The sequence below is a fragment of the Impatiens glandulifera genome, chromosome 7 (genome assembly GCF_907164915.1).
Source record: "Impatiens glandulifera chromosome 7, dImpGla2.1, whole genome shotgun sequence".
Taxonomy (NCBI): Eukaryota; Viridiplantae; Streptophyta; class Magnoliopsida; order Ericales; family Balsaminaceae; genus Impatiens; species Impatiens glandulifera.
The window spans coordinates 40,095,715-40,115,317 of NC_061868.1; the positions used below are offsets into that span (position 1 = coordinate 40,095,715).

Consider the following 19,603-nt stretch of genomic DNA (forward strand, 5'->3'; position numbering starts at 1 on the left):
ATAAAGTTTTAATATTATTCATTTGAAAATTAAATAACTTATAAATATAGTACAATATAAATGCTCATATAAAATAAAGTTAACAACCAAGTTTTTTTCTTTATGAAAAAAATAAAAAAATAAGATGGTTTAAAACGATTTAGTATATTAATTAAAAAAATTCTTCCTCATATATTTTTTTAATCTTTTATATAATTAAATTCACGCTCTTAACTTTACATCCATCTCGATATTATTTTTGAGTTATTTAAATAATTTTATTTCAATTGAGATTATAAATTTGGATTAATTAATAAAACAAACTTTAAAAAAATATTCACATATTATGAAAATTATATATTTTTAAATATATAATTAATTTTATTTCCCATTCATGGTGGAAAATCTTACAAGTACCCTTTATGTATATTTATTAAAAAAACCCAATAAATAACTTATAGATTAATTAATATATTTTTATCAAATATTTTATTATATTTGAATTAATTAAAGTATTAAAATATTTTAATTCTTTTTGATAAAGTTTTAATTTTAAATACAATTATATTATAATAATAATTAAATAATGAAAAGCACAAATAATTTATATATATATTTTTAAATATATATATATATATATTTTAAAACTAATTCAACCTCGAGCCATAAGTTTAAATCTAATCTGTTTTTAAATAATATATTTACAATATATTGTTTTGAAATTAATATTAAATCATAAAAATATATTATTTTAATAATATAATTTAAGATATTAAATATTATATATATATCATCGTTCTTATCTATTTGATGGTCCCACAGTTGGAAGTTCTGAATCCAAGTTCCAAAGACAAAGAGAATCATCATTGACGGCTCGACTGTTCAAAACCCTCAATTCTCTCTCTTTCATGTTTTAATCTCTCAAATCCAATCCATGGAATCCAATGAATCTATGAGTCTTTATCTCTCCAAGAGATAAATCAAACCACACCGTTTTGATGCTTTTAAACGTCGAAACAAACCCTAGAACTCGATTCACCATGGACGGTTCGGCGGAGGATCTAGGACCCCCGCCTGATTCATGGGAAGTGGCAGACCTTGATGCTAGTATGACCAGATTGATGCGCTCTTCTTCCTCTCCTATTCCGTCGTCATCGTCTTCTCTTCAACTCTCTCATGTTTCCGCTTCTTCTTCTTCTTCTACTGTACGAACTGAGAAATCTAAAGGTGTATCAGAAGATGTTATCAATTCAGTTGATCAGTTTCTTCGTGAAGCTCTGGAAAATCCTCGTGAGAGGCTTTCAGGTCAGCTTTTGTGTTTACCATAGATTCATTTTAACTGATGTAGAGTATTTGATGGATTGAATTATTATTTGCATAAATCTTGTTTGATGGGAAAGTCACTTACTTGGATTGAATGGAAAAATTAGATATTAAGAGTATTTTAGAACAAGTCTAGCTGGTCTCTTACTCAATTTTTATTCTCTTAAGCATTATGTTCTTGTAAATTGTAATCCTTGTGAAGAATTTCTACTTAGACTAATAAGCTTAGTTAGTTCGGAAGCTATATAAGCTTGGTTTTTGGTCTGTCTAATGCTTCATTGTTTAGACTTTTAGGAGTGACTGTTATTAGTAGACTGCTCTAGGATCTGGTCAAGGTATTGAGTTATGTTTTCGAATGATGCCTTGTTTACATGTTTTATCAACAGCCATTTTAAAGGTGGAAGTTTTGGCGTATGATGGTAAGTTGGGCCTTTTTGAGAATAAAAAGAAAGTAAAAACAGAGGCATATAAATTCTGTTTTTGGCTATAAATTATGCTACAACTGGTTTTGAGATTACTACTAGCTTCATATTTGGTGGTGTTCCTCTTAAACTCCTTGTTCTAGGAGTTGAACCTTTTACACCCTACAAAAAATTATCAGTGAGCTTGTTTGAGTAGGATATGTGAAAGGTTTGGCAATAGTTAATTGATTTTCCTTAAAATGTTTTCACGAGTGAGTGATGAATTAACAAAAATGATATGCTTATTTTGTTGAAAATTAAAAATGTTTTTCTTAACTTCAACATGCCTGTATAAGTCGATTGATTTTGCTTGTTATTACTTACCTATGGAGCCATTTGGAAGCTGTGAATCACTATGTTTTCGTTTTATGGATGTGGACATTTATGGGCACTTTAATTCAAATTATAGTAAATATTGTACATGATTTTATCTATGCGTGATGGTGAAACTTATACTAGATAAAGGTATTGTATATAATTTCCCTATGTGATTAAGTGTAATGAAGGTATTCCACTTTTGTTAAGATTTCCATAATAATATGTTGGGTCATATCCTTAGATAATCTAACCACCCATTATTTATTTTGATGACAACACTACGTTTGATCATTCATACATGTCTTGTTGATCTAAACATCCTGTCATTAATCCTGAATAAGCAAGATACCTATGCTATATTTTTAAATGATCATTGTATTATTTCCATACGAGATTAGAACATTTTTGCATGTATTGTGACCCTATATGAAACAATAAAATGGACTCCTTTATCAGTCTAGCATTAATCCTGGATTCTTCTTTGCGTTGGCTGCCACACCAGTGCATCTGTTTGTTGTGGGGCTAGTTTTATTTTTTCTTGTTGACTTGTACATTTAACTAGAAATTAATTTTAATCCATATCATTTTTTAAAAGGGAATTTAAATTAATCTATATTCTATTACACGTTGAATTGTGAATTAGGAAAATATGGTCATGGAATATGAGAATTAAGGTGAGATGGCATAACTAGCAGAAGCCATATGCGAGAAAAAAGGGAAAACTGAGAGATTAGAAGAGAAACAGTTTGTGACAGTCATCTTATTCAACATGTGATACATTATCATCTAATCCTTTTTATATGCATTCTCTAGTCATTATTTATCTACAATTCTACCCTTTTATCTTTGTTTACAAGTACTCTATCAAACCTATACTACTATTTACATTCCTAACATGACTTCCCCTATTGTGGAGTTGAGAAGCTGCATATTCTTTCTGTTTTCCTTTATCATATACGAATTGGAAGAAACCCAGAACGAATTCTAATTTTTCATTTGTACCAACACCTTAAACAACTTATGTTCTCCTTTCATTTTTTATATCGACTGCTCAATGTTCATTGAGTGACTATAGTCTAAGACGTGGCCTTGTGACTGAAGATTCCCAAATGGGAGGTGAAAAAAGGTTTAATGAAAAACTTTGACATTGTGTAAACATTCTAGTAATCTTTTTGTTTCATCTTCAGCCTCTTCCTTGTGTCTATTTTGTCTTAGTAGTTATCTGAATATCGTATATTCAATTTAGTATATCCACAACATTTTATAAGCATACCACAAATTGTTTTTAAATACACTTAATAATCTATGGGTTCTGCTGAAGAAATTTTACTAAAACTCTTCTGTTACCTGTTCAGTCCTGAGGATGGAGCAAGATGTTGAGAAGTTCATTCTGGATCGTACACAACAACAAATGGAATTCCAGCAACTACCAACCTCTTATTTGCGTTTAGCAGCACATAGGGTTGCACAACACTATTCCTTGCAGTCAATGGTTTTACTGGACAATAATCTACCTGATAGTTCTGGTTCCAGGATTATTGTCCGCAAGACTTCAGAATCTCGACTTCCTTTGATCCGTCTGGCAGACATTCCTGTAAATTTACCAACAGAAGAATCCGATGTCTTGAAAGTTGCCATAAAACAGAGGCCACAAAGGCGGTCACAAGTTGGTAACAGCGCAAACATGCATTCCATGAAAAACAACTCAAAAACTGTGGAGGAAAGAAAAGAGGAATACAACAGGGCTCGTGCACGGATTTTTAATTCCAGCAGCTCTAATGGAGGGACTAGTGTGAGACCAGAAACTGAACAGAAGCCTCATGATAATCTCCAGCACGGTTCATCTGGATTACCAAAAGTAGATGTTCCAGTGAGAGTGGAGAGTAGCGGCTGGGATTTTGTTGATTCTTCAGCCAGTAGAAGCAGGTCAGACAATGATTTGTCTAAAGCGAACAGTAGGGTTGCTATTTTTCGTGACCGTGACAATGAACGCAGAGATCCTGATTATGATCGCCATTATGAGAGGTATGGTATTGATTCTTCTCCCTTATTATTTGCAATAAGTTACTTGTTTAAAATTGTCTCAACTAAAGAAAGATGGAAGTGAATATTTTGCTGCTATTCTAGTTTGATTAGTAGACTATTCTTGAGATTTGATTGGTGTTCTTTATCTCTTGTTATTTTGTTAATATGGGTATGAATTTGCTGAGAGGTGAAGACACTTTCATTTGGTCATACTATTGTTCATTTTTTTAAAGTTATAATGATCATTCATCCCTCTAAATTCTCTTTAGCATCAGTTGAACATCATTTACTTTTCTGAACCTATCGAAGCACATATTAAAAAGCGAGGTGCATCATGGCATTGCCGAATAAGGGACTAGTTGTGTACATATTGGGTTTGTGGGCCTTGAAAGAATCTGGGAAATTCTATTTGGATGTACTAGTATTTTTCATAAGGTCGGATGTTGACTTGGGCCCATTGTTTTCAATAATCAATATGACCATATATTGTTCTAGTCATTCTTACTTGTTGGATGCTTACAAGATGCTCTTCTAATGATTTGCTCTGCAAAATCTTTTTACAACAAAATAGTAACACTTCCAGTTTTGCACAAAACATAAATGACATCTCTAAATGAATTTTGTTTAGAAATAGTGAAAATGTGTTAATGTCCTTGATTGTGTTGATCTTTACTTTTGTTTGTCCATGCTTGTTAGACCATTTTAGAATTAACCTAAATTATCTGATATTTTTGTAATATGTTGTCTTATTTTGGAGTAGTGAAGTATTAACTCTTTTCTTCTCCAGATATACACAAAGATTTGATCCGGGATTCGGCTTTAGTGGTATACCATACACCATACAACCGTTATTTACCCCTGCATTGAACTACAATACTGAGTTCCCACAGTTGGGATCGGTTAGGCCTGCAGTATCAAGTGAACAACAACCTCGACCACTCCCACAGCACCTGCCTGTGCCATGGTCTGCTCCACCAACCCCTACTGGAATGGTTTATGGTCATCCAGATGCTTTGGTGCCTCCATTTAGTCCCAATCATATCGGTTTGCGGTCCACCTCTCCTTTATATTTGCATCCGACACAATATCCTTGCCATCAGCGTCTTGTAATGCCGTTTGTCATTCCTCAGGACCAAGTTCAACAATTTTCACAGGTGTGTTGTCTATTTTCTCGCATTGCAAAGATTCTAATAATTATTATTTTTCACAACTGAGGTTATTGTTGGGATTCAAAAGATGATACGAAATTTACAAATGTTATGCCAACACACATAATAGATTCTTAACAATCAATATATGCTATATGTACCTGATTAGATTTCAGCTTATTATTATGTAAACGTTTTCCTTTCATTTTTCTAAGTGTCCCATTAATTTATAACATAAATAGGCAGGCCAAGTTACTGCTTTCTAAAACAACTAAATTAAGTATAAATGATCAACCACTTTTAATATTACTTTCTAAGTCCCTTTTCTTAAAAAAAAGACTTAGTATTGGCAACACTTTCATATAAAAATGAGATTTTGTGGATTACTTATTGAATGATGTTGGTCATACAAATTAAATTGCTGAGTATCTTAGTATTTGCATGGAAGTATTAGTATTGTGATTATCTGAAAAAAAATATTTTGTGCAACTGTGAGAATTATTGATTTTAGGATCATTTGTTTGAGTGTTGTTTATTTGTCATTTTGCAGTCTCATCAGCAACAACCTGATGCAAGTTTTGGATTGGCCCGGCCCCGTTAAGGGGCTCGGGCCATGCCTGCACCCGCCAAAATATATATATTTTGTTATCTTGAAACACGAGAGGACTTAGCTGCAGGAAAAGCTCACTGCAGCAGCTATAGATAATAAGTCAATCGTGTTTGGCGGGTGGGTGTGCAGGCAAGAGACCCATATATGGGTCGGGTCGAGTGGGATGGAACAGGATCCATATTACTGTCTCCATAGTGATCCATTTTTTTCTCGATTGGAACTTGGAAAGTTCTCCACGACTGTGCTCTCCAAGAGTTGACTGTGCTCTCCAAGAGTTTGAAATTGAAGAAAGATATAAACTGAGCTGAAAAAAGCAATCTTTTGTTGGATTAAGGTAAGTATGCATGCCCTTGTTTAACTCATTACATCCACATTATGATCACTTCTATCTCGTTAGTTCTTTCTGTAAGGCTTGGATGATAGGTCCATATCACTCCACCAACATTTTCCCTTTTACGCAGCTTGAATGGAAGAATTCTTATCAATATTGCTTTGGATTCACGTAAGAATAAGTCGATGGAAACAATTTAGCGAAATTTCTTGGAGAAACTGCTTCACTAATGGATCTCAAGCTCGGCTTTGCTTTCCGTTTTGTTTACTTTTGGGTCTATGACATTTGCAAAATGTTACTCTACTGTTTTCTTACCAAATTAAATTTGGGAATGAATTGTTAGTTTTTTCATTTTTTCTGTGTTGAATGATGAATTAAATGGTTATTGTGCAATTTATTTTTAATGTAATATTGGGTTTATTTCTGTATCATGTTTTATTATTTGGAATCATATTTTAAAATATTTACATTTTTTATATTAGGTAAAGTTCACAGTAATTAAAAAAATGAGAGTTATGATTCTTAAACTAATCAAAGTAAAAGGTTACATTAAGAATGAAAATTTGGACATTCTCAAAATAACCATTTTTATTTAAAATTTTAAATTAATTTTGAGTCTGATTTAGTTAAATAGTTAAAATTTTACTAATTGATTTTAAATTTATTATTATTTTACTATTGATATAATTTTTAATATCCTTTTATTATTGTATTTTAATTAATTATATACTTAAACAGTATATATATGTAACTAATATTTTTTATAAAATATAATCATAGTTTAGTTTAAAAAGTAAAATCTCAATTTACGAGTTTACAAATATTAAACTTTTTAAGTAAATTTTCGATTTTAAAATTGATCTAATTTACATAAATGATCACATATAAGACACAAATATGCATAAAAAGGAAGGTCGAAAAAAATCATTTCATTCTATCATGCATGCCTTTTGTAATTTTTCGGCAGCCTCATCGAGCCAAATCTGATCTCCATTCACAAACGCTTTTTTAGAATTTTCTAAATCTAGGTCATACTAAGGTTATATACACTCTTTCCAAACATGATCATATTAAGATCGGAAAAAAACCTAACAAAATGATGCTAAAGGTAGTTAGTTCCTACTAAATGAATAAGCAATCTTCACAAAGAAGATCTATGCAATAATAATAATAATGTAGGCAAAACCCAAAAACTTACAACTAAAACAAATAAAAATCTTCAAACTTTGTCAACAATGTTTTCATATGAAAAAATAAACTTCAAGTAAAAAAGCATAACCAAAACAAGTATATACTACTATCATTATTACTACTACTGCTATTACTACTACCTTTCCCTAACTACCACTACTACTTCATCACCAAAGTTCCAGTCTCTGACAATGTCCCTTCTGACAGCCCGGCTGCGCACTAGCCGTGGAGTGCCTGTAACAACGCTCGGTTGTGGAGTTACCTTAGAAGAAGAAGATGGGAAAATAGTACTAGCAGTAGTAGTAGTATTAGCATTAGGGTTTTGAAGAGTTATCTTTTTCACCAAGCAATTTGTGATAGCCAAACATCTACCATTATCATTTTCAGAGCTCGAAACCGAGTAGCTTCGGAAAGAATGAGACGGGCTTTCTACACGATGATGGCATACTAGACATCCCAGACTCATTTCTGTATGTCTTCCACAACAACCTCTGTCAAAACAAAAAGGATCAAAACTTAGGCCTTTTTGACTTAACCCTCTAAATTATCCTTTATATTTTTATAATATTTTTGTTATTTATCCCATAAACACCAAAAAAATCGACTATTTCCAAGGAACCCTACATCAAACAAGCTCTTACATCAAAGATCCTACTTTGATGAAACAGTATAAATGATAGCTTGAAGAAAAGAGACTGGCTTGACTGTTGTTTCACTTGCTTATAAGCATCATATATATGAGACAGAAATATTATTGTTTACAACTTAGCATATTATGGAGAAAGATTCATGTGCAACATTAATTACTCATCCTAAAATAAATTGAGGTGTTGAATACAACATTAACAAAGAACTGAACATAAAACATGATTGAAATAAGATTTAAATGACATAATACAACTTTAGCATCTACTCATGCAAGTAACAATTATTTACACAGTAGGTGATAAAACTTAAAAACAAACACCAATAGACATTGCATCATGATACATTCCCCAATTCTTGCCTTCACAATGAAATGCCTAGCAAAAAGAAAACCAAACTGGTACGGGTTCAAACTCTAGACTTTAAACATTCCGAAAAAGAGGGTAAGAAGCCACACTAGACTTTGCCCACCCCAGAGCATAGATGGGATTACAGCACATGATTTATATGATAAATTGTCAAAAAAGGAAATGGCACAAAGCGAGCTCAACCTTAAGTTACGAGAAAGTAGACTGCCTAAGGTTGTTTAGCTCAGTGGTAGAGCAGAAGGGTCATGGTTTCGAGATTTCAGGAAAAAAAGAAAAGTCAATTAAAGAGACAGTGAGTGCTCTTTAGTCTTTACATAATCTAAGTGGTGAGAGTGAAGTTCGACACTGTTTAGTAGCTCCCAAGGCCTTCCTTTTATATGGTCCAATACCTTATGACGGGCAACCACCCAATGAAACCGAGATGAGAAGTGTATAAATCCTTTCATAATTTCATTCAATGATATTAAGTTGTAACCTAGATATGTATTTAAACTAGTCTAACCCAAAACTAAAAAGGTAACTATCATTCTACTAATTTGAAAAGATAAATACTATCCTAATAAAATAGAAAAGTAACTGCTATCAGAATAAATTGGAAGATAAATACTATCCTAATAACTAATTAACATAAATAACAATAATTAAATAAAAAAAACCAAATACTAATAATTTTGCACGTGCGATTGGCCCTTCGAAACCCTAGTCTTCTTCTATATCACAAACCTACTTTATGCTAACAAGACAGGTCACCCCTTTGGACAGAAAATAAGCACACCACATTGTAAAGAAAAAAAGTAATTATACCACTTAAGCCATACATACAAAAAATAAATAACAAATAAACATTCACATTATAAAGAAAAAATGTTGTTTACAAACAATGATGAGAATTATACACATCGAATCAAATGCAGAAGAACAATAGTATATTTAATGACAACTCTATAATAAAAAATCACCCAAGCAAGGAATAATGTCCAAAACATATATAATTCTACGCATTGCCTTTGATATATCTATGTTTCGACATGGGAGAGATTAAACCATAAGAATCATATAATGGAGGAGCATGTGTAGACATGTGTTTGATGACTAGTTTACTTCGTGTATTGGATACACAAAAATGACCACTCTTTCAATCTCAAATATACATTTGCACCCTCCATAGTCCATACCCTTAGAATATTTTGGGGAGGGTCTACACAATATCTTGACGAAAGGATGGAGGGTCCTCCAATCTCTTGAGGAAAGTGCGATTCATCACACTTGTTGGTTATTCTAGCGAAGAAGGGTAGGAATACATATTCATGTAAGGGTGATATAGTTATTATTTAAAGAAACAAACAACCCACATGGGAAACTCTTTCAACGCTGAAAAATGAAATAAGGGGCATCAATCCATCATTGAGGGAACAAAAAGGGCTGCTAATAATGTGTCATTGAGAAGTTCACCAAGCCATAGTTTTCCTACATTTCTAGTATAATCTTCATCTGCTAACATTCTATTTTCAAATCGATACTCAAATACTAGGACATCAAAATAAAATGTACTTGAAAATATCAAGATACAAACAAGCCCAAGAATAGTGATATTCTCATAAATTGAGTCCACACTCCACATTATGTCATGTGTCCATAACTAAAACAGAAAGAGTGATCTATCTAGCCCATGTATATAGATGGCTCAATTAGAGGATTAGGTTAATTTATTCTCCCTACAGTTTTTCTACCTCTACATTATGACATGATGTCAGTTATTTATCAAATTGAACAATCTATCACCAACCCACCTCCAAATCTCAGAGATAATCGCCAATCAAGAACGGAAATGCCCGCACAATGAATTATTAAAAACAATCCAGAGAACCCATTAGCAGGAAAAAAGATGGGAGTTACAAATTGACAATCACAAGAAAAAGATACGCAATAAGTAAGTGCGGAGTTAATGGAATCAGTAAAGAAGAGTCTGTTCTAGATTGGAAAGTTGCTAACCTCTTCTTCTTCCTTTAGTTTGGCGGCTCCGCAAAAGGAAGGCAATGGGTGGGGGGGAGTTATGTTAATCGAACAATGATTCTTCTTGCAGATTTGAATGTGGATCTGCAAAAGGTGATCACTTGACTTGACTTTTTCTTTTGGATAAACTTCTAGCTAGGGTTAGTTTAATTCAGTTTATTTATTCTCACAATTTATTTGTTCCAATTTATTTATTATTATTATTTTTATATATTATTCATATGTTATAAATTTTAAGTTTAATACTATTTTCATTCATCAAGTGTGAATAAATCAAGATTGGATAACAAGTTTTTAAAAAATTATATTTATCCATAAGTTTGAATCATTTATTAAATTTATTCATAATGTAAATTTTTTTTTTTTTTGTATATATGTTTTTTTAAATGTTATTAAGTTTATTCAAATGAATTAAAATAAATATAAAATTTGGATAAGTTTGACATGACGAGATAACAGATTTGTTAGATTAGGGATAAATTTAAGAAAATTTTAATTAAATATAATATTATTTCAATTATACAAATAAATTTAAATAAAAATATATTTATTAAATTAACATTTTCTAATAGCTAGTTCATGACTTCTCCTTTCATTTATAACGTTCTAAATTGTTATTTGAATAAGTTAAATGTTACTATAATTAATTGTTTAATTAGTAATATGAATTGAATTTACTTTTTTTTTTTTTTTAAGTAATTAAACTAGTATAATTCTATACATTTACACAAATAAGAATATATATTAGAATATTATTTATCTATAAATATTTTAAATAAAATTAATATTATTCAAATCTAATTAATTTAAATAAATTATCGATATAAAATTTATAATTATATGATTAGTGAGAAAAAAAATTATATATATATATATATATATATATATATATATATATATATATATATAATAGTTAGAAAGGAGAATTTATCTATTATTATTTATCATTTATAAAAAAATTATAAATATATAATATTACATATTTATTTATTTTTATATATAAATATAATAAGACTATATTTATATATATATATAGGCAGTTTTTATAAATACACTTAACATATAAAATTAAATTAATTAATAATAATAACTATTTTTTTTTAATTTATGTAAATATTATATTAATTTTTTTATTTAATTAATTTTGTTTATCTTATTATATATATTTTCTTTTATTATTAAGAGATAAAATAAATTTAAGAAAAATAAAAGTTTATATATATATATATATATATATATATATATATATATATATATATATATATAAACTTTTATTATAACTATTTTTTTTTAATTTATGTAAATATTATATTAAATTTTTTATATCACTTAATTAATTTTGTTTATCTTATTATATATATTTTCTTTTATTATTAAGAGATAAAATATATTTAAGAAAAATAAAAGTTTATATATATATATATATATATATATATAAATGAGAAATAAAATATAAAAAGTAATATATTATTATTATATATATTGTAGGATTGAGAAAATAAAAAACAATTAAAAAAGAAAAATGAATAATTATTTTAATAGAGTATAGATAAAGTTTTTATAAATTCACTTCATTTATAAAATTAATAATAACTAATTTTTATTATTATTATAAAGAGATAAAATATATTTAAGAAAAATAAAAATTTATATATATATAAATATTTAGAGATAAAATATAAAAAATAATATATTATTATTTTATATATATATATATTTTGTAGGGGAGAGAAAAAAAAATTAAGAAAGATAAATAAATAATAATTTTAGAAAGGAATAGTTATTATTTTAGGAGAGAAAATAGATGATTGTGAATGGAGTGTGTATTAAATATCTAAAGTTTTGGATTAATTATTATTATTATTATTATATATATATATATATATATATATATATATATATATATATATATATATATATATATATATATATATATATATATATATATATATATATATATATATATATAGATGAGAAGAGAAACAATAAAAAAAATAATTAGAAGAGAGAAATGAATAATTATTTTAACAGAGTATAATTAAATAATGTTTATATAAATATACTTAACTTATAAAATTAATAATTATAACTAATTATTATTATTATTATTATTAATAAGAGATAAAATATATTTAAGAAAAATAATATATATATATATATAAATAATAAGAGATAAAATATAAAAAGTAATATATTATTATATTATATTGTAGAAGAGAGAAAATAAAATTAATAAAAAAATTAATTAAAAGAGATAAATGAATAATTATTTTAAGAATGAATAGTTATTATTTTAAGAGAGAATGAATGATTTTGAATAGAATAATAGTAAAATTTTAAAATTTTATATTAAGCATTATTAGATATATATAAATTTAAATTTTGTATTGAGATTGAAAAAGTTAATAATTTTGTAAAATAATTTAAAATATATTATTATTATTTTTTAAATATAAGGTAATAAATTTGATTAGATTTTTTTTGGTATGAATTTAGAGTTGATTTATTATTAAAAAATCAAAACTAAGAATCCCTACCCTATATACAATCTTAAATTTTTTATAAAAAAAAGTGTTCATGATGATTAATGAATTATGGATTGAAAGTAAATCTAATTGTATATAAGATATAAGAAATCTATATGATTTTAATGAAAGATTTCAAGCAATCTCTAGGCAATTGGTAATAATGATGGATTTTGAGATATGATGGGATATTAGATAATGATAAGAGTTTCATTGATCTTTTCTCTATAATATATATTTTTCTAAGCAAAGTTAATTTTGAAAAAAAAAACTAACTTATTAAGTGATTTGAATAATAAATGAATTTATTAATTAAAGAGAATGATACACAATTTCAAACCATATTAATTCAAAACTATAAAATTATAAATATAATATTATAACACAACTAAACATATAAATAGTATTTTTACACAAAATATAAATAAATAATAATGTTAATAATATTTACAAATAATAAATTAACATATAACAACAAATTGCTAACAACATGCCATATTAATATTTGAGGGATATTCAAAATAATTTTGTTGCTCCAATTGATAATATTTTTTTTGTTAGTTGAAATGTTTATTTTTTGGGTATACAAATTGTTTTGTTTTTATTCTTCTTTTTTAAATTTTTATCTTCTATTTTCTTATATACTATGCTTTCTCCAATTTTATTTTTTTAAGGTATCACAAACTTTTTGATGGTGTGAACTAATAAATAATTTAAATTATTTTAAAAAAATATAGATATATATATAAAGTTAAAAGTAATATTTTCCTAATCTTCAAAATAAAAATAAAAAATGGAATAACACAACATTATTTCAAGTCAATCCCTTCCTTTATTTTTTATTTATTTAAAAAGTCAACAGAAATAGAAAAAGTAGGGTTGGTAGTTGAATACAATTGTTTGTGTCAACTCATTTATGCTTTTTACTTTTTTATTGGTAAAATTGTCTCAATAAGATTTAAATCAAGTGAAAAAAAAATACAGCATAGAACAGTTATGAAAACAGCTCATATTAAGCTAATATTAAAAGTTGACATTTTTAAACTTTAAGCATTGTATTCAGTTGAAATAAAATAAAAAACACTCATTTCATTAATGTTTCCTCTATTAAAGTTTGACTCACAATTTCTTCACTAGTTATTTGGATTATTTTCATTTACTTGCTAACCATCTGTATTACTTTTTACTTTTTTAATAAAAAAAAAGTAAAACTAAGACTGTTGATATTTTTTTTTTAATAAATTTTAATTTTTATTGGAAATTACAAAAGAAAAAAACAGTTCATTTATAATTTATTTTATTTGATATAAAAATATGGTTTAAGACAACCTGTATCAAGTTAAAATTTTCAATTTTATATAAAGTTGTTATTGTTTATTTATTTAACGCGTAATAAAATCTAATATTCATCATTTATTTATTGTAAAATTTGGATTGTATGCATCACAATTTTGACATTTTTTATTATAGAAATGTTCAACACGATTTGTTTATTTAATAAACTCGAGATAAACTCATTATTTAATAAATATGGTTGAAATGATGTCACTCTTTGAATTCAATTAATGAGTATCATCTTTCTTAATATTTAAATAGATTTTTTATTATTAAAAAAGTTTGTTTAAAATAAATGCATGACTAATTATATTTATGATAATGTAATAACTCAGATATGATCAAGAAAATTTGGCTAATTGGGATATGTATAGATATATAAAATATCAAATCACTTTGCATAAAGGGATAAAGTATTAATTATTGTCTTTATTTTAATTTACCATACAATATTATATTATAATTGTTGCAGGAAAATGAGTTATTTGAGTTCTTTTCTATAAGTTCAATAAATTATTTAAATCAATTAAAAAATTGAGTTTGATATTTAACCCTTTCATATAAAATGAATAGCTTATTTGACATTTTTTCTTTATAAATAGGCTCCTTGAGTACAATACTTTTTACACATTCACTTGTTTAGAAACAATAGAGAGACCAAACTAGTTCAATTAGAAATGGTTCCAATGTGTGCTAGGTTAGCCCGAGCTTCGATTATCGCGGTTTTCTTTGTAATTCTCATAACCGGAGAGATGTTGGCAAAGGCGAAAGGCCAACCTCCTCCCGTTTTCGTGTTTGGAGACTCATTGGTGGATAATGGAAACAATAATTTCTTGGCTACCACTGCCCGTGCAGACTCTCCGCCTTATGGAATTGACTCACCAACTCATCGCCCTTCCGGTCGCTTCTCCAACGGTCGTAACATCCCCGACTTTATCTGTAAGTCTTCATATCCTTTTTGAATTGTACATTTTCTATATCGGTTTTTATGGCACCGCGATCTAACTAAGATTTCGATTTTTTGTGTGGGAATGTAGGTGAGATGATAGGGGCAGAACATGCATTACCTTATCTTAGCCCACAATTGGATGGACAAAGATTACTTAAAGGAGCCAATTTTGCTTCTGCTGGAATTGGCATTCTTAATGACACTGGTTTTCAATTTGTAAGTTAATTAAATCAAATCTTATAAATATATAAATATACCCCTAAATTATTTGTAAATTTGCATTCAAGTATAAAAAAATCAAACTAGTACATTTCAGATCCTTTGCTACTGTTTGGTCCTCTCTCGTCAAGGGGCAAAATAGTAATATATATATATATTAATGACTATTTTGCCCTCTCCTTTTTTAGAAAAAAAATCAGATAAAACGGGAGCAGAGGATCCTCCTATCTCCTAGAAATATATAAACATGTCCCTCGGATCCTCTCCTCCCGTTTGTCCCCGGTTTCATCATCTTAGGGAAGGGCAAAACCGTCATTATATCCATTTCCCAGGGGAGGGGTAAAATCGTCATTATATCCATCTTACAGGGAGAGGCAAAACCTTCATTATATCCATCTCACAGGGGAGAGGCAAAACCGTCATTATATCCATCTCACAGGGGAGGGGCAAAACCGTCATTATATATATTTTTTAATGACGGTTTTGCCCTATGAGATATATTTTTAATGACGGTTTTGTCATATGAAATATATTTTTAATGACGGTTTTGCCCTCCCGATAATGAATTGGGAGTCATCTGAAACTATTTGAAAATTTGCATTCATAAACTAATTGTAAATTTGCATGTAGGTGAACATAATCATGATTTACAGACAATTGGAATACTTTGAACAATACCAGTTAAGGGTTACCGATTTGATCGGAAGCGATAACACACGGCGATTGGTGAACAGCGGTTTGGTGTTCATCGCTCTCGGCGGTAACGATTTCGTTAACAACTATTACTTGGTACCATTCTCGTATAGATCGCGGCAATACAATCTTCCTGCGTTCGTCGATTACCTAATCTCCGAATACCAGAAGATTCTTCAGGTAATTTATCGAATCGATTGTGTTTAAATCATCGTCGTTCGTTCATCGTTGAATTGTGAATTATGAATGCAGAGAATGTACGATATCGGAGCAAGGAAAGTGGTGGTATCAGGAACTGGACCGTTAGGATGTGCGCCGGCGGAAAGAGCAACGAGGAGTGTGAACGGTGAATGTTCGCCGTCGCTTCAGGAAGCTTCATCGTTGTTTAATCCGAGACTTGTCAATATGTTAAACGGATTGAATAATAAGATTGGGAGTACGGTGTTCATATTTGCGGATCCGTTTGAGATGCATATGGATTTCTTTTCGAATCCTGGAGCGTATGGATTTACGAATGCGAGAGTTGCTTGTTGTGGACAGGGAAGGTTTAATGGGATTGGAATTTGTACGCCGTTTTCGTTTTTGTGCCCTAATAGAGATGAATTCGTGTTTTGGGATGCTTATCATCCGACTGAAAAGGCTGCGAAATTCATTGCTCAACAGATTATGAATGGAGCGAATAAGTATATGCATCCGATGAATCTCAGTACTTTTCTTGCAGTGTAATTTGTAAGCTTGATGATGAAGATCATGAAGAAGATGAAAATGATGAAGAAGATGATGAAATTGAAGATTAGGGTTTCTAATGATTTGCTTATTACTGGTTTTATTTAATTTAATGACTTTTTTCATCATTTGTAATGTTTTGAATTTTTTATTTTCAATTTTTAGAAATTTGGGGTTGATTATTTTATGAATTTCTCTATTTTCAATTTAAAATATCTATTTTAGAATTCAGTCTTATTTACATATTTAGAATTCTTCTAAGTTTTCTGTTTTTATTTGAAATTGAATTGATCTCATTTATAATTTACATGAAATATAAAAAAATATTTTTAAAATAATTAAGCTTATAAATTAAAATTTTTTTATTATAAAAAATGATATAAATTAAAATTTTGACTTAACAAATTAAATGAATTTCACATTAACAGAAATGATGTCAAATATGGCAAGGGTAATAAAGGTTTTTATGTATTATAATATTTATTATTGAAAAACTAAAAACTAATGACGTGTTAATTTTGTTGATGTGGAATTTATTTATTTATATAAATGTTACATATGAATTAATAAAAAGTTATAAACGGTCAAAGTCTTAATTGACTCAAATGATAAAGGAAAAGAATATATTTGAAATTTCAACTAACTCTAAATAAAAGTCTTCAATGTATTAATTTGATAAAAATATAATATTAGTTATATATTTTTAACTATAAATTAATTAATAAATAAATAAATAAATACTAAAAAAAATATAATAGTTATAAAATATATTATATTATAAATGAGTAAATAATAAGTAACTTAAAGCCTAAATTATTTAGGGATAATAATGAGTACTTGTATATTTAATATTGGTGGGATACTCGATGATCGGGTTTGAATATTTTAAATCGGGTTCAGATCAGGTATGTGGGAGAGAAGAAGTATCCATTCGGGTACGGGGTCGAAGATAGGAATGAGGAATGTGCAAAACTCAAACCCGATACTAGATACCCGGCTATATTAATATATATTATTTTTATTTTTTTTGTTAAGTATTTATGTGATATTTCTCATCTTCATTATTATTTTTTTCATAATAATTACATAATTTATTTTTTTATTATCACACTCCTTTCTGAATCCTTTCCTTCTATGTTCATTTTCCCAATATATCCCATTTTCATTACATTTTCCCACTACCTAACTTTCTCCTTTTTAACTTATTAAAATATTAATTTTATAATATATATATATGAGAAGAGAAATGATCGAAATGATTGAGAGAGGGAATTTGAGAGAAAGAATGATGTAGCGCAATTTGATTAGCCAAAAAATAGTGACAAATCATTCCCTCCCTCAAATTCCCTCCACCTATCACTCATCTCTATATATATACAATTAAAAATTTTAAACCAAATAAATATAAATAATTATATAATTAAAATTAAACATATTTCTCTAATCACTTTGCTACTACCCAAATTTCAGCCTTATCCAAATTTCACTATTTCCCAATTTTTTTATTATCATTACTAAGAAACATTTGAGGATCTCTTTTATTCGTTTTAATTGTTATATAATAATTTAATAGAAAAAGAAAAAAAAAATCAATTTTGTACTCTATATGTTTATCTTTTATCCCTACGAAATAGAACGCTCCTAGAAGAGATATAATGAAAAATTTGAATTGGTTTTTCCGAAAATATATATATATATATACATATATATATATATATATAATTAATGATGCTTAATTTTCAAAATATCTAAATTATCGAGAGTGTTAGAGCTGTAGTTAATTTGGACATATATGTGAGAATAAATAGATACTTGGGTCGGATTATGAGTTGACCCGCCCATAAACTTTAAACGGTTAAAAATAAAATTAAAAATAATATATATATATATATGTATGTTTTGAACTTTCACCATAAAAAACAAGTATAATTCTTTAACTAACTAAGTTAATAAGACTTTATATTTTAAATTTAACACCAAATTTGATGAACGAACGTGAGACATTTTAACAATACAAGTTCAACTTTTTAACTAATATATATATATATATAATGATGCTTAGCTTTCAAAGTGTCAGAATTATTGATCGAGAGTTGTTTCTCTGATCACTCTTTTATTTTCATCTCTTTATTTTTAGTTATAAAAAATTATTTCTCTTCTAATTAGGGATAGCAATGAGGCGGTTCAGAGCAGAAAATGCATTTATCATCTTCGTTCCGTTTTACTTTGGAATTTGTTTTTACTATTATTCATGTCGGGTTCTGAGATCTCTTTACTTTCCAGGCTTAGACTTTGCTCTTCTATCGCGATTCCATGATTATAAGTTCATTCCATGCCGGGAGTGGGTTCATGTGAAGGATGCTCCAATGCCCGCAAGTCGAAAGCTAAAGCTAAGGCTTACCTCGGATCAAGTCAGCACCACCCGGCCTTTCTCTTTCTGTTAGGTTTTCTGTGCTTTTCTCCTGTGATCAAATAGTTGTTGTTCTTCCAATTGGCCACATTAATCGGAATAAGTTTGAATAGCATTCTCAGAACTGGCATCTGTCTGTCGGATCGGTCTCATATCTAGTGGCTGGTTATGGCCTTTACTTGATAGGGCTCCTTTCCATCTATCTTGACCGAGAAGAGGGGGAGGTTCTTGCTCCAGCCCTGCCTGCCCGCCTTTCTATATTTCCCACCCATTTACTGCTTTCCAGCTTCCGAATTGAACTTGTTACTGATTAAAAGAACTATCTTTGTTGTAT

At 28.5% G+C, this 19,603-nt stretch overlaps 3 protein-coding genes across 5 annotated transcripts; 2 read left to right on the top strand and 1 right to left on the bottom strand.

Annotated features, from left to right (window-relative positions):
• The first annotated feature begins 838 nt into the window (after nucleotides 1–838).
• LOC124910679 (cAMP-regulated phosphoprotein 21-like) lies at nucleotides 839–6,626 on the top strand. Of its 3 annotated transcripts, none has more exons than XR_007096440.1 (5): nucleotides 839–1,284; nucleotides 3,437–4,106; nucleotides 4,894–5,260; nucleotides 5,805–6,198; nucleotides 6,262–6,626. XR_007096440.1 is itself a non-coding variant. In XM_047451353.1 (4 exons), exons 1-4 carry the CDS (start codon nucleotides 978–980, stop codon nucleotides 5,853–5,855), a joined length of 1,395 nt encoding a protein of 464 aa, XP_047307309.1. In that variant the 5' UTR covers nucleotides 839–977; the 3' UTR covers nucleotides 5,856–6,626. The 3 variants fall into 3 exon arrangements, 1 of the variants encoding a protein (XP_047307309.1); XR_007096439.1 differs by having other exon boundaries at nucleotides 6,326–6,626; XM_047451353.1 differs by having other exon boundaries at nucleotides 5,805–6,626.
• Nucleotides 6,627–7,389: 763 nt separating this feature from the next.
• LOC124946191 lies at nucleotides 7,390–10,536 on the bottom strand. The gene is made up of 2 exons (XM_047486762.1): nucleotides 10,392–10,536; nucleotides 7,390–7,877 (listed from the first exon to the last, which is right to left on the bottom strand). The coding sequence occupies exon 2, from the start codon at nucleotides 7,850–7,852 to the stop codon at nucleotides 7,523–7,525; it is 330 nt and encodes a 109-aa protein (XP_047342718.1). The 5' UTR covers nucleotides 7,853–7,877; nucleotides 10,392–10,536; the 3' UTR covers nucleotides 7,390–7,522.
• Nucleotides 10,537–14,982: 4,446 nt separating this feature from the next.
• Nucleotides 14,983–17,050, top strand: LOC124910301 (GDSL esterase/lipase At5g33370-like). The gene is made up of 4 exons (XM_047450927.1): nucleotides 14,983–15,211; nucleotides 15,310–15,437; nucleotides 16,071–16,313; nucleotides 16,386–17,050. Exons 1-4 carry the CDS (start codon nucleotides 15,025–15,027, stop codon nucleotides 16,857–16,859), a joined length of 1,032 nt encoding a protein of 343 aa, XP_047306883.1. The 5' UTR covers nucleotides 14,983–15,024; the 3' UTR covers nucleotides 16,860–17,050.
• Nucleotides 17,051–19,603: the final 2,553 nt, after the last annotated feature.

What these genes read in the sequence shown, in the direction of transcription:
- LOC124910301 (XM_047450927.1), top strand. Translation starts at nt 15,025, where the DNA reads ATGTTGGCAAAGGCGAAAGGCCAACCTCCTCCCGTTTTCGTGTTTGGA. An exon ending in ATGACACTGGTTTTCAATTT is followed by an intron (nt 15,438 to 16,070) that starts GTAAGTTAATTA and finishes ATTTGCATGTAG; the next exon opens with GTGAACATAATCATGATTTA. An exon ending in AATACCAGAAGATTCTTCAG is followed by an intron (nt 16,314 to 16,385) that starts GTAATTTATCGA and finishes TTATGAATGCAG; the next exon opens with AGAATGTACGATATCGGAGC.
- LOC124946191 (XM_047486762.1), bottom strand. Translation starts at nt 7,852, where the DNA reads ATGAGTCTGGGATGTCTAGTATGCCATCATCGTGTAGAAAGCCCGTCT.
- LOC124910679 (XM_047451353.1), top strand. Translation starts at nt 978, where the DNA reads ATGCTTTTAAACGTCGAAACAAACCCTAGAACTCGATTCACCATGGAC. An exon ending in TCCTCGTGAGAGGCTTTCAG is followed by an intron (nt 1,285 to 3,436) that starts GTCAGCTTTTGT and finishes TTACCTGTTCAG; the next exon opens with TCCTGAGGATGGAGCAAGAT. An exon ending in AAGTTCAACAATTTTCACAG is followed by an intron (nt 5,261 to 5,804) that starts GTGTGTTGTCTA and finishes GTCATTTTGCAG; the next exon opens with TCTCATCAGCAACAACCTGA.